Source organism: Peromyscus maniculatus, chromosome 8 (assembly GCF_049852395.1).
Source record: "Peromyscus maniculatus bairdii isolate BWxNUB_F1_BW_parent chromosome 8, HU_Pman_BW_mat_3.1, whole genome shotgun sequence".
In the NCBI taxonomy this organism is placed as follows: Eukaryota; Metazoa; Chordata; class Mammalia; order Rodentia; family Cricetidae; genus Peromyscus; species Peromyscus maniculatus.
Window position 1 is genome coordinate 34,178,540 of NC_134859.1, and position 15,354 is coordinate 34,193,893.

Consider the following 15,354-nt stretch of genomic DNA (forward strand, 5'->3'; position numbering starts at 1 on the left):
ACCTTGTTAGGCTTTACACTTCCTTTGGCAGAGAGGGATGAGAGTTTCTGTGACTACCTGACAGAAGAGTAAGTGTGAAGTTCTCGTTTCTCTGAATTGCTTAAGAAGAGAAAGATGGACAAGAGATAGGAGTTGGACAGAAGTTCTCTGAGGTCCTTCAGTGAGAACCTTCAGGGTCCTATAGTTTAAAGTACTGCCCTAGGAGGCGTTGTGTCTGAGCCTAACCATACTAAGAATGGCCCTGTCATTCCTAGTGTTTGAGACAATTCATCTTCTTTCCTTCAAAACTCTGTCCCAGCTCCATCCAGTGTCATCGTTTATCATTAGCACCTTCACGATCCAGTTGTGTTTACCAGTTTACCAGAAACTTAGCCCTCTTCCTCTTTAGATCCCCAACCCCGTATCTCATTGCCAGGCATGATGATCTAAACTGTGTTGATTTCCACATTCATTAGCACTGTTACTTATCGCTTAGACTATAGTTGTTGTTTTTTAAGACTATAGTTCTTATCTGCGTCCCAAGTCCATTGTTTCTTCCTGCCCAGTTGGTTTGAGTGTATGCATGTGTGTGTGTCCACGTTGTATGCATTGTCCTTAGAAGTTTTTGTTTGTTTGTCTGTTTGTTTGTTTTTTGTTTTTTGAGACAGGGTTTCTCTGTATAGTTTTGGTGCCTGTCTTGGATCTCGAGCTGTAGCCCAGGCTGGCCTCGAACTCACAGAGATCTGCCTGCCTCTTCCTCCTGAGTGCTGGGATTAAAGGCGTGCGCCACCACCGCCTGACTAGTTCTTAGAAGTATTAAGCACTCAATTTTCTTTGACATAGCTGGCATCTTAAGGCCTAATACTTAGATTAATGATTAATAACAGATGAAATAAATCTGTATTTCTAATAGTTTTATATTGCCGTGTAGTTTTTTGGATTTCTTTTCCAAATTGGGTTTTGTTTTGTTTTTTAAATCTTTATGGTAGCTAAAGACAGCAGATTCAGGAGTTGAAGTACTAGCTCTACCAGTTTCTTCTTGTGTTTCTTTGAAGAGCTTTTTAAAGGCATATTATTTTAGTAACAGACATTTTAGTTAAAAAATAGTGTGTGTGTGCGTGTGTGTGTGTGTGTGTGTGTGTGTGTGTGTGTGTGTGTGTGTGTGGTCTAAGTAGCACATGCCATTTTTTTACATTTTTAATCCTTTATTTTTATTTATGTGTATGCATGTTTTGTCTGCATGCATGTCTGTGCACCGTTTTTGTGTAGTGCACAGAGGCCGGAAGAGGATGGGACTGGAGTTAGAAATGGTTGTAAGCTGCCAGCGGGTGCTGGGAATTGAACCAGGGTCCTCTGTAAGAGCAGCCACTGCTGTTAACCACCGAATTGTCTTACCAGCACATGTCATGTTGCAACACTGTAATAATTTTTTTTCAGGGAACCTCACATGTATATAGAACCATCTGATATGTAAATTCAGGAAATCAACTTGTGTTGATATGAAATTAAAGGCCAGTAACAAGTTCTTATTGCCAGTTACCATCATAGTAACTTTTAGAAATTTAGTGAGATTCACACTACACGCAAGAACAGTATATCGGAAACAAAAACAAAAAGTAGGCTGTACCTCTGTATGCTCAGATCAGTTAGACAATAAAAATTTTAAAACACCACCGGAAAAATGGTATTGGTAGTGAAAACTACAAACCATTTTTGTAAGAAAGGAGACCTAAGTAAACATGTTTTTAACATTCTTAGATTCAGAGATTGTATTTTATTTATGTTTTTTTTTTTTAAGACAGGTTTCTCTATGTAGCCCTAACTGTGCTGGAACTCATTGCATAGACCAGGCTGGCCTGGAACTCACAGAAATCCACCTGCCTCTGCCTCCCAAGGGATTAAAGGTGTGCACCATCATGCCTGGTATAGACAGTATTTTTTATTTTTTATTTTATGTGGTGTTTGTCTGCATTCATGTCTGTGTGAGGGTGTTGGATCCTCTGGAACTGGAGTTACAGACACGTGTGAGCTGCCATGTAGGCGCTGGGAATTGAACTCAGGTCCTCTGAAGGGACAGCCAGTGCTCTTAACCACTGAGCCATATCTTCCAGCTCCAGTATTCTTAAGATAGCAATACTTGGGGCTGGAGAGATGGCTTAGTGGTTAAGAGCACTGGCTGTTCTTCCAGAGGACCTGAGTTCAATTCCCAGCACCCACATAGCAGCTCACACCTGTCTTAACTCCAGTTCCAGGGAATCTGACACCCTCATACAGACACAAAACACCAATGCATATAAAATAAAAATAAATCAATTATTTTTAAAAAAAGATAGCAGTACTTTCTGAATTGACCTATACAACCATATAAAAATTACTTGTTGGTTATTTTTGTTTTTCTTTCCTTTTTGTGTTTGTTTTAGAGAGATTGATAAATTGACCCTAAGATCCACATGAAAGTACGAGAGACTCAAATTATTAAAAAAAAAAAAATACAGTCTTGAAAAAGAACAAAAAGTTAGGAACTGAGGAGATGACTCAGTCATTAGCGTTTGCTGCACAAGCGTAAGACCTGTGTTTGGGTCCCCAGGACCCTCATAGAAGCTGGGCATATCAACACACAGGCAGATAGCTAGCGCTCATTGGCCAGCCAGCCTAGTGGGGTCAGTGAGTTCCAGATTCTTTGAAAGACCCTATCTCAAAAAATACTGTGGAGAGTGATTGATGTGCGTGCACACATACACACCCTAGACGATACATATTTCCTGATACTAAAACTACCTACAAGGCAGTAATATGTGATCAGATGCATAGATCAGTGGGATGGGACTCAAATCCAGATATCAGACCTTAGGTTTGGGTCAGTTGACATTTGACAAGGTTACCAAGGCAGTTCTGTGGGAAAGAATAGTCTTTTCAACCAAGGGTTCAGGGATGAGAAGCCAAGTAGCTTTCCTTGTCTGACACTAGGAGGAAGGTAGTGTGCTGGGGATGGAAAAATTCTTTGCATTTTGTGATATAAATCACTGTGGGAATTTGAAAGAAATCACACAGGAACACTTGAAACCACTGTTCTTGTGTGATTTCTTCTAGCTGTTCACACAGTTTTTCTCTCCAGGGACTGAGTTAATGGTTGTTCTCCTTCCCTGTCCTCTTCCTGAGTCAACACCTCATCTTAAATGCCTCTTGACACGTATCTTCTGCCCTTAGTGTCGACTACTCATTTCCTTGCCTGTCTCCTGTATATCATTGGACCAGACTGGGCTAGTCTTTGTTGGTCCTGTCATGTACTGGAACTAAAGGTACTAGAATAAAGAAGTGATTTTAAAACAAAAGTGCACCCATGTCCTTTATATTTCTGCCCAAGAGTTAATTTCTTAGACACTGTTCTGGATTTTTGAGATAGGGTCTTGCCCAAGCTAGCTTTGACCCCTTGGGTTCAAGTGATCCTCCTGCCTCAGAATCCAGAGAGACTGGGACTATAGGTTTACACCATTGCATTCAGCTTCCTCTGAATTCTATTGTAATTGTTGAGACAGGTCCTCACCATGTAGCCCAAGGCTGACTTGACAAAAATCTTTCAGCCTCCCTAGTGCTATGATTACTAGCATGTGTCACTGTCCAGCTTTGCTTTGGATTCTTGGTAGTGTCCAAGATATTTGTGTGCATTAGCCAGTTTGAGTCAGTCATTAACTTTGGTGGGTCTTGTGGCAGGAAAATCAGAAGACTGTTGACTAAGCTGAGTCTCTCTATAGTCACTTCCTGGTTTTTAATAGAGAGTCCAGTCTCATGTGTTTAAGTTGATGATGCTGTAGGCTAGGAATTTAGCACCACAAGATCTCATGAGTAGAAGTACAAACCTGAGTAGCAGACAGTTGAGTGTTAAATGATAAACGTCAAGAGAGACTTAGACATTACTGTCACTAAGAAGCCATGGGAATAGATGTGTACATCTTGCTGAGAAAAGTGAGCAGAGGACAGAACCTTGGAAAATGAGAAGGAATAGTCTCAGGCGAGAGGAAAGCATGATGGACAGCCAAGTAAAGAAATGGCCTGAAGGAGTCATACTCAGTACTGAAATCCTTTCGTGGATAGGCAGTAAGGCGGTTTAAATACTTAACACTCCTGTTGTACTCTGGTACCACTTTTGTCTGAGAACTGAGCTACATATTTTCACTTACTTTGATTTATAGCATCTCTCTTGAATGAGATATTTGTTGTATCAATTGTAATAGAAATTATTTTTGAACATGACTTTTCATGTAAAGTGATTTGTATTAGCCATCATTTAAAATTGCTTTTAAGATGCTTTTTATTATGTCATGGAGAACATCCAACAAATATATTTGAGTTCTGAGGATGTGAAAAATAATCAAAATCCATTTGAGATGTACGGTAACTAAGTATGGAAGACAAACGATAATGGATAGCTATCGACAGCTCAGCTTGCTGACAGTCGAGTCGAGCTGTGCAGGACTCTTCGTGCAGTGCTGTCCCATCATCCAGAAGACATTGTACTGCCTCCTTAAGAATTCTCTGTAAAAGGAATGACTTGTGATATGTTCTTCAGAACGTGGCCAAAGGAGTAAAAATTGCCAACTAGGAAAATAGAAGTACATACTTTGAAAAATACTATATTTAAAAGTAAAAAGTGAGTAGAATAATGTTTAAGAGAATACACAATTCAAATATTTTGTCTTTGTTAAAAATAAAACTGGGGGATAGTTATAGGGAGCTTTAATTTTTTTATTAATTTTATTTAACATTTAAACTAATGCTCATTCAAGAATGAGAACAATGGAAAAATGTTTTCATATGTAAAAATGCAAGTTTACTGTAGTATTCTCCTTAGAGGACTTTCTGAGGGATGGAGACTACTGATGAAGGGAAAGGTGAGATATGAGAAGGACTTGATGTAGATGCTATATATATATATGTGTGTGTGTGTGTGTGTGTGTGTGTGTGTGTGTGTGTGTGTGTGTGTGTCCACTTCCTGGGTGCAGGGGTGCTGAAATACTGGCCTTACATTGTTACGAGCATTCCTGTGGGAGTGTTTTTGGATGGTGTTAGTATCTAAACTCATAAATTAGTAAAAACAGATAGTCCTTCCTAATGTGAGTGAGCCCTGTGTGTTCAGTAACAGACCTGTAAAGAACAAAAAGGTCTACTTTTCCCCTGGGAAGAGCATTTTTACCTGCCTTCTGCCTCCTGCCTCCTGCCTCCCGACTGCTTACCTGCCTTTGGCTTCCGCCTACCTTCAGTCTGAATCCTCTTTTCCCTGGTTTGGTGAGATACTGAAAAAACCCTTCCCTCAAATATGTTACTTAGGTTTCTTACTTCTGTGTGGCTTACTCTGTGCTTATCTCTCTGCTCCCATCCTTTCATATTCTTAGGGCTAATGTGCAAATAGATGTCACATTCAAGCTCATGGCTGCCTAGAAGAGATGACTGGATTAAGTAGGATTTCTAGGGACTTGTGATTTAGCTCAGAGTAGAGCACTTCCCTAACATATCTAGGGGTCTGTGTTCAATATGATTTCTGGAGTTGTGTTTTGTTCATTTAAATAAGCAGATACTAGAAGACAACTTGAAGAGTTAACTTCAAACTATTCTAGTGTACTAGTGAGGGGATAGACTATGAGGAATTAGTTTCCTGAGGAGATTCCAGGCAGAGAGAAAGCATCAAAAAATTAGAATCGGAGAAGCTTGAGCTGCTTCAAAAGGAGCTCGCCTCCCAGTAAGGGATCCCCACCATTCTGATGACCTGTCTCACAAGGAAGACTACATCTGCACATTCCCAAGCCTTTGTTTTATCTTTTCTATAAAGTTATAACACTGCTGCAGAGGGAAACTAAGAACTTTCTCCCTAGTTGTGACTAGAAGTATAAATACACCTTTCTCCCTTGTTCAGTTCCTGTCCAGCAGTATTCTTTTGAAAGTGGCCTCCTAGTAGCAGAACGGCTATGTGGTCCTATGGTCTTGCCTAGGAAGTGATGGAGAGCAGCCTGTAAATGGATAAGTAAGAAACAGAATGATTAGACATAGAAGGACCTGCAAAGACTTCTTCCAGGCCTCCTTTCCTGGAACTGGAAACATTCAAGAGTTCCTGTTAGCTCATCGAAATCAAGACTAGAGGTTGTTCTTGGGATGAGAAGAAATGGATCCCGTCCCCTGTGTAAAGGTTTCCCATTGTCCTCTCCTGATGCTGTTGACTTGATTTAACTGTGTATGTTGTGATACTCACACTCATCAAAGTGAAAGAGGGAAAAGTACACTTTAAAAGCTTTATATATGGTGTTAGGAAGTATTTTATTCTGGTAAGAAAAGACATATACCATGGGAAAACTCTAGACCATCAGTTCTCAGCCTGTGAGTCGTGACCTTGTTGTGGGTCAACTGAACCTTTAACAGGGGTTGCCTCAGACTGTTGAAGACACAGATATTTACATTATGATTCATAACAGCAAAATAACAGTTATGAAATAAACAAAGAAAATAACTTTATGGTTTGGGCTCACCAGCACATGAGGAACTGCATTAAAGGGTCACAGCATTAGAAAGGTTGAGAACCACTGCTCTAGACCTATGTTTTAGGGGCCAGCGTCTCATAAAACACCACCTAGAGATCAGGTAGAGAAAGAAGAGATAAAGACAGCGATAATCCAGGAAGCTATGAAGATCTGCAGTTTGGAGGAAATCACAGTTGGGTTGTCATTGTTTAGATCAGTGGTTCTCAACCTTCCTAATGCTGTGACCCTTTAATATAGTTCCTCGTGTGCTGGTGAGCCCCAACCATAAAATTATTTTCATTGCTACTTCATAACTATAATTTTGCTACTATTATGAATCATAATGTAAATATCTGTGTTTTCCAATGGCTTAGACAACCCCTGTGAAAAGGCCATTCAACAGCCCCAAGGGTTGAGAACCACTGGCTTAGAGGTCAGTTTGGAGGACAAAGAGTGTCCAGTGAGATGACCAATGTATAAATCCACAGTTCCAGTGGAGTGGTAGGAGGCAGAAAGGCTGAAAGCGAAACGTTGGTGGGACAAATGGATACCAGCATGTGGTACAGACCACTCCTGAAAGGGCAGCAGTAAAGGGCAGTTTTAAGATCCTGTTTTCACTTCTTTGAAACCAGCAGGTTTAAACAGAGGGAAGGCAAAATCAGGAATGATCATTGATAGAAAGTTCCTGAAAAATGAATAGAGTGTGTGCTTCTGTTACTCTGTCTATTATGCTACCAAACCCTATCAGGGAAAAAAAGGGATTAGAGGAATGAGGCAAACTTACATACCACATAGGCACATTTCATCAATAATGGGTGTGTGTACCCAGGCGGTCCCATAAGGTTATATCACTTAGTGATGTCATCACCACCTTAGCTTGTCCTACCATACCCTTTAACATCCATGCTGCAAGGATTATCTCCTAGCCACACAGTTCTCAGAATGTGTCCCTGTCATTAAGCAATGCATGATCCGATATACAAAGTTGAGAGAATTGAAATGAACAGAAAAGAGAAAAGGAAAAATCAAACATTTTCAACAATACTTAAAACCCAGTAAAAGTAAGTAATAGATCTGGCTCAGTGGAAGAATAGAAACATGAGAATAGGCCCCGTCTGTAGAAGTGGATAAGAGAATGAAAGCCACAACACAAGTCCAGTAGCTGGACAGTGAAAGTAAATTTTAAAATTAGGAACAAGGGCTGGAGAGATGGCTCAGTAGTAAAGAGCACTGACTGCTCTTCCGGAGGTCCTGAGTTCAATTCCCAGCAACCACATGGTGGCTCACAACCACCCGTAATGAGATCTGGTGCCCTCTTCTGGCCTGCAAGGACACATGAATGCAGAACACTGTATACATAATAAATAAATAAATTTAAAAAAAAAAAAAAGGCATGCACCACCATGCCCAGCTCAAAAAAAAAAAAAATTAGGAACAAAAATAGAGAATTTTGTTTTTTCTTTTCGTCATAAGGCTAGAACTTTGCAAACACACAGATAGATAGACAGATAGACAGATAGATTGATAGATAGATAGATAGATAGATAGATAGATAGATAGATAGATAGATAGATAGATAGATAGATAGTAAGAACTAGGAAATCTGTAGACTAAAGAGATTATAATCTTCCAAGATAGGAAAGGAAAGTAATCAGAACACATCTGCCAGTGGAAACCTTCAACTCAGGCAAGTTTAATTTTGTTTGTAGAAATCAACTGATAAAACATGAGTCATCAAACAAAAATCATTGACTCAAGAGACTAGGGAGATGTCTCCACAGGTGATTGCTTGTCACACAAGCATGAGGACCACAGTTAGGATCCCAGAACCCAGTGGAAAGCTGGGTGGGCATGGCAGAGGTGGGATCCCTAGAGCAAGTTGGCTAGTTAGACTAACCCAGTGAGTTCCAGGCTCAGCAAGAGATCATGCCTCAATATATAAGGTGGAGAGCAATCCAAGGAGATGTTGGACATCAGCCTCAGGCCTTCACATGCACACATGTGTGTGTACCTATACACATGTGAACACATACAACACATATGCCAAAAAAAAGATACATGAAACAAACGTTTTAATCTCTTTTTTTTCTTTCTTTCTTTCTTTTTCTTGATTTCACTTGATCACTCTTCTTACATCCAAAAATTTTTTGTTGTTTTTGTGGACTAAGAAGTGAAACTGGGGCTTCACACTTTACTAGGCAGATGGTCTACCACTAAACTATATCCCTAGCTTCTCCCTACATCAGATATGTTAAGTATTTCCTATGTGCCAGACTTATTGGAGGAGATACTGGATCACACCTTCTAAAAAGAAAGCGTCAGAAATAAACAGCCAGTTACTGATATAGTACAGTGAATGCCAAGAGGGATACAGTTCTAGGGTACCATGGCAACTTGAAAAATCTGCCCAACTCAGTCTCTAAAGGAAGGAAACCATGCTGAAGAAGACATTTAAGCAGAACTCCAAAGCTCAGAAAGTGGTTAGCCAAGAGTGTGGTACGATTGGCATTCCAGGAAGAGGAAATAAGTAAGACACATAGGCTCTAAGAGCATGAGGCCCTGTGAGCCTGAAGCAGATTATACCCTCCCTGTCTTAACTACACCAGCAGAAGAGTGCTTTGCTGGGTTCTTGCTTCAGCAACACTTGCACCCAAGAGGTTTACAGCAAACTGATGGTTCTTGGGGTTCTTGAAACCATTCACCCACACAGAACAGGGTGACTGTTCCATGTGTGAGGAATTTGATTTTTAAGAGGCGAAATCCTGTTAAATTAATCATGTGCCAAGTTTTAGACTATTAGAATGGGAGAATAGATTTTATCCATTAATTCATATAAATAACCTTAATTTTTTACATTTTTAATAATTTATTTATCATGTGTTTGTATCTATATATTGAACTAGTGTATGGCATGGTATGCATGTGGGAGTCAGGACAGCTTGTGGAAGTTAATTCTCTCCTTTTACTGTGGAGATGCTAGGGATTGAACTCAGGTCATCAGTCTTGGCAGCAAGTGCCTTTACCAGCTGAGCTATCTCACTAGCCCACAGCCTTTTAAATATTTACATTTCAAGGGCTAGAAGTACAGGTCAGTCAGTAGTAAAACACTGGGCCTGGTATGCCTAGGGTGGATCTCCAGCACATAAGTAATACAAATAAAGTAAAATCCCTAAATAGTTACATTTTCTTCATACTGCAACATTTTTCTTCTCCCATTCCAAATAAGGTCTTTCTAGAGCTCTGTCATCTTCAATTTGTGTTACAGCTTCTGCTGTGTATTCATCTGTGTATCATCACCTGAGTCTCATACGAGTTCAAGATACTTCCGTGTGTGTGTGTGTGTGTGTGTGTGTGTGTGTGTGTGTGTGTGTGTGTGTGTGTGTGTCTGGTGGATTTAAGGTTCGCTGTGTTTGTTATTTCACCTCTAGGGATCAACCCAAAGGCCTCATGTACACTAGGCAAGCATCCAGCTGAGCTGCATCCCCACCCCGTCCTGTGTTTTAGTCATTTCCGTGCTCCGTCCTTTCTGCTTGGGCAACTTTTCAAGGGTTCTGTTTGGCTTTCACTGACCCTTTACCATATGTTCTGTCCTTTCCTGCATTCTAAATACTCTGCTTTCTGGGGTTTTCTCATATTGTGTTGAGATTGTGTCAGTCATACCACCTCAGTGAGCTTAGAGGTTCTGTGAATTCGAAGAACAGTGTTTGGCCCATTTTATTTTTCTTTGATACTTGGTTTGCTTCTGTGTACATAAGTTAAAAAATACTAATTAGGCTTGGAAGTTGGTTGGTAAAGTGCTTGCCTTGCAAGCAATAGGACCCGAGTTGGGTCCCCAGAACTCACTTAAAAAATGCCAGGCATAGTGGAGTATGTTTGTAATCCCAAAATTGGGGAGGTGGAGTCAGGAAGATCCTTGGAACTTACTGACCAGCTAGTCTAGCCAAACTGATGAGCCCAGACCAGAGATCCTGTCCAAAGAAGAAGAAAGAGTTCCTCAGGGTGACATCTGAGGTTGTCCTCTGGCCTCGACATGCACCTGTACATACTTGCATACAAAATTCATTGAGTTGAGAATCCCATGCTTGTTTGGTACCTATTAAGAAGTAAATGAAAGCCTCGTTCTTATTTTTACATTCAGCATGAAAGTCTATATAGGAAACAAAATTTAAGGATTTTAGTTTCGTTACTATCTTTTGGTGGTGCTGGGGCCTTACCCTAGGGCCTCACATAAACTAGGCAAGCACTTGATGGCTGCACTGTTCTCGGGCCTTAAGTTCTTATATAGTGTAATATTTTATATGATCTATAATTTCAGGTTGTCATTATGATTTGTTTCCTCAGCTCTATAACTAATGATTGCAAAGAAGTCAGAGGCAGCACTGTCTTAAGAATATGAAGTAAAGTGGTTCTGAATTTTAACAGAATTGCTAATGACACATTTTAATAGTCCATAATTGCATATATCTTCCATGCTTCAATATGTTTTAACAAAATAAATTGTTCAAATACAAACAAATGGCATTAAATTTGCAGTAGTACCACTTAATCACAATGTGCAGCTGTTTCAAAACTATTAATACTATTTCATTGTTCATTTATTTTTATAATTAGAAGGAATATTGAGATAGAATACATACACTGCAGTATTAAGTGGTTGTGAAAACCTCATTTTCTTCTTCTGAATAATAAATATGCTTCCTGGAACAGAAACCCACATGTCTCATTCTTCTTGTTCCACATTTCATTCTTACTGATGTTTTGCTTTTGGAACCTTTTGCATTTGGGTGAGTTTTATGGAGTAGGAATATTCTTTTGCACATACAGTCTGTTGTTGGGATTTGTTTGGACCCAGCAATTGTTCTAGAATCTGTTCTTAGTGGATAGGGATTCCTATAGAATTTCAAAGTTCTCTTCAGTAGGTTTGATGGATTTTGCTTGATACACCTTTGCTGTTCCTTGGCAGTCTGAGAACACAAGAGTGTTCTCAGTAGACTGAACTGTCAGAAAGCTAGAGCCAGCACTTAGAAGCTCTGAAACATGGAGCATGGCCTGTTGCAGAGCCACAGTGGAATTTCAAAGACACTGGCTTCGAACATCTCCAGGGAACCGCACTGGATTGCTAGGACAGGACAGGAGCAACACTGAGGAAAAGAAAGAGAACTCATTTTTAGGCACTCTAGAGTAAAGAGATTATCACTAGCTTTTTCACATGTGTAACTCTGAGATGACAGTGTCAGGCTTCGGGCGTAGCTCAGTGGTAGAACGCTTGTGTAGTCTTAAGTGAGGTCCTGGGTCCAGTCCCCCGTCACCACCAGTCAGTAAGTCCAGTTTGATAATAATCAGAAATTTAAAATCAGCGAGGTTAAGAAACCCATCACAGTTGCTCAGCTAGTAAGTAGTTGGTTTAGACATTGTAGCCCTTGTATTGCTGATTCCATCATTCCATAGTTTCCTCTTGACTGAATTGTAAAAGTATGTGAAGCTATGGGATGAAAGGACACCACAGAAAATGGAAGTTTCATATAAGACAAATGTGCACATCCCTTTGGGCATTCTGTAATCTGCATTTCCTGCCAGGGTTTATATAGCAGTCCACTTTGAAAATTAAGAAATGAAATACTTGAAACCCACTTCTGGTTGCCTTATTTGGATATGGTGTTGGACAATTTCTTAATACTTAAGAGGTTATCATAAAACATCTTTTCAGTGCTTGTATTTTAAAACAGCATAATTATCTGTGTAACAGATACTGCTGGAGGTAAACAATCTGCTTCAGAATTTTAAAATTTCATAATGTGATGACTGTGTCTCTCGGTAGTTGAGGAAAACTGTGTGACAGACTTTTTCAATTTAAGTTTTCTCTGATGCTGGGATAGAAGTCAGGGCTTTACACGTGTTCCTCAAATGACCTGCATCCCCAGCAGTCTTCACTGACTGTGTTATCCTCCCTTCCACATGCTCACACAGACCGCCCCTTGCCTCACCAATGAAGGATTAGTGTATTAAGGAGCAGAAGTTGTAGGCAGGTAGCAGGTACCTCTCATGACATGTTGTAGAAGCATTCACCTCCTACTGTGAGTATCTAAAGTCCTTTCATAGAAAGTGTTTTTATTGTATCACCTTTCTCTCTCCCTCCCTCCCTCCTTCATAAGAGAAATCAATGAATAAAATCTAAGTGGGAATGGTAGATGTGATTTTTCATAACAGTGACATCTTTACCTTTTAATAGACAAATATTATAAGCATCTGGTTTCTTTTGCTTTGCAGTATGCTTACAGAAAACAAGCATTTCCCTACTAGTGTTCTTTCTATATAAATTATTATAATTATCCTTTATTACTAGCACTCAATACTTAGTTGTGATTTGTCTGTCTTTGAGGTTACCCTTTGGGGTCAGTGTGCTGTGATCTCCTTCTTCTCTCCACCATACACACAGGACTGATAGTGATGGACTACAGGAGGCAGAAGGCCTCTGTCCCCCCTGCTCCCTGTCCCTGCTTGCCAGCTGATGGTCTGCAGCCCTGCCCTTGGTGGCTTCCTTCTCCCTATACACCATCCTTTTCTCTCATTTTGACTTATTCTAAATGGGCAGGGGAAGCAGGGACTTCTTTGTGGATTTACAGAAAGTGTCATGTGTGAGGATCAAAGATTGAAGAACTTAGTTTGACCAGTTCAGATGCCTTTGTAAATATTCGCAACAAAGTCTCTCTAAAAGTCTGGATCTGTGGCCATGTAATTTGTAGGACTAAGGGGTAGCCTGGTGTCTCCTTGTATCCTGTATTATATATCTTAATGCAGATATATAGAGTTACTTTTCCAATAAATGTAAAAGAGGAATGATGTTTTTTCTTCATATCATTTTCACTATTAAATATAGGCCCAAATTTAAGTTTTGTGATTTCTTTTGACATCTGTTAAGAAGTTGTTTTGCCATGCTTGCATTTCAACATGACCACTTGGTAGCTGAATTAAAGATTACTTTGGCCTCCTCACTTACCCCAAGCAAAATTCTTCTGTTTTCTCCTGGTGGTGGTGACAATAGCAGTGTGTTTAAAAGCTGGTAAGTGCAAATGAATGGACTGGAAGATGGCGAGGACTGTCACCTTGGTTTGTATGTTTTCCTTTACTCCTCTCTTACCAACCTACCCACCCTGGTTTTTACTGGCCTTTTCATCTGTAAAGCTAAAAAAAAAAAGTTTCCAGTGTTTTACTTTGTAGTACAAGAAGCATTTTAGTGGAGCTCCTCTCTTTCTCTTACAGACGTTGGTTAGATTGATTGTGTTGTCCTTTGTGGAAATACATAGAGCCTTGCTGCAGTGAGCTCTGGATCTGCATAGTATTTGGAGAACAGGACACTTTGATAAAGACTTACTGACTTCATCTTTAATTCACTTTTCTTTTTGTTAATCTAGTTGCTGATCATCTGGGCTGTGATCCTCAAACACGGTTCCTTGTCCCTCCTAATATCAAACAGTGGATCGCTTTGCTACAAAGAGGAAATTGTACCTTTAAAGAGAAGATATCACGGGCTGCTTTCCACAATGCAGTTGCTGTAGTCATTTACAATAACAAATCCAAAGAGGAGCCAGTCACCATGACTCATCCAGGTAAACAGGAAAAGGGGCTTTAGATTTTGTCTTTTTTAAAAAAATTATTGCTTTGGGCATTCTTCTACCTTTGGTGAAATCATAATCTTAAGTGTAATTCTATGATTATATTAACTTTTGGTATTGTCACTTGTGGGTGTCTTTTTTCCCTTTGGTTGTTTTTTCTTTAATAATGACCAAAACAATCTGTAATGCTTCCTAATGGCTGGCTGGGATTGAGTTCATAGTAGTTTTGCTCTTACACTCTTTGTGTGATGACTTCAGTTATCCTCTGTTTGGTATGGGGTCCTTTTCCCAGACTGCTGTGGGCTCTCAAGGGTTACCTGTCCAGGAGGGATTCTTTCTGTGTCTTTAGAATAAGTGTTGAAGCTGCCTTAGTAATGAGTACATACAGCATTTCTAGATGATTTCTTCATTTCTTGTGTGAGTACTTAGGGGAACTGTTTGCATAACCATACTTATAATTTACTGAGCATTTGCTCTGTGTATGTATGTGTATGCCCACTACTTTGCGGTGGGTTCTTAAGATCTGCTACTCTTGCAGAGAACCTAAGTTTGGTTACAAGCATCTGTGTCAGGTGTCTCACAACTGCCGTAACTCCAGCTCCAAGAGATCTGACACCCTCTTTTGTCTTCTGTTGTAGATGCATGTGGACACACACACACACACACACACACACACACACACACACACACACACACACAGAATATATGCCGATACATACATATAAACAAACCTTAAAAACAAATAGATGTTTGGGGCAGTCCTTGTAGTCACATATGATATAGGTTCTTCCCCAGTCTTACAGATCAGAAGACTAAAGCCAGTAAGAGCCAGCAGAAGAGGGCTAGACCCAAGTTTACCAATGTCCATTCAGTTTCATGAGCCTGGCTCTGAGCTTCTGGGTTTTAATTTAGCTTTACATTCATGAAGATTTATATTATAATGTCTTACTTAAGAAATTGCCTTTTTAATTTTTATTTTAGAGGAAATACCCTGGGTTTTGTTAGTTTTTACATTTATGTGTGTGTGTGTGTGTGTGTGTGTGAGAGAGAGAGAGAGAGAGAGAGAGAGAGAGAGAGAGAATGAATATGTATGGGTCAGAGAACAACTAGAGAGATTAGATCCTTGCCTTCCACATGGTGGGTCTTGGACAGGTGGATCCCAAGAGCTGGATGACCAGCCAGCCTAGCTGAAATAGCAGACTTCTGGTTCAGTGAGAGACTCTGACTCCAAGACCTAAGGGGGCGATAGAGGAAGA

The 15,354-nt window shown here is 40.0% G+C and overlaps 1 protein-coding gene across 3 annotated transcripts in view; it reads left to right on the top strand.

Moving 5' to 3' along the window:
• The window catches only part of Rnf130 (ring finger protein 130), a 108,611-nt gene that overhangs the window by 14,572 nt on the left and 78,685 nt on the right, over positions 1–15,354 (top strand). For all 3 annotated transcript variants that reach the window (XM_076578255.1, XM_076578257.1, XM_076578256.1), the window contains exon 2: positions 13,898–14,092. In XM_076578255.1, coding sequence (XP_076434370.1) covers positions 13,898–14,092 — 195 coding nt within the window. The remainder of the gene's footprint in view (positions 1–13,897; positions 14,093–15,354) is intronic.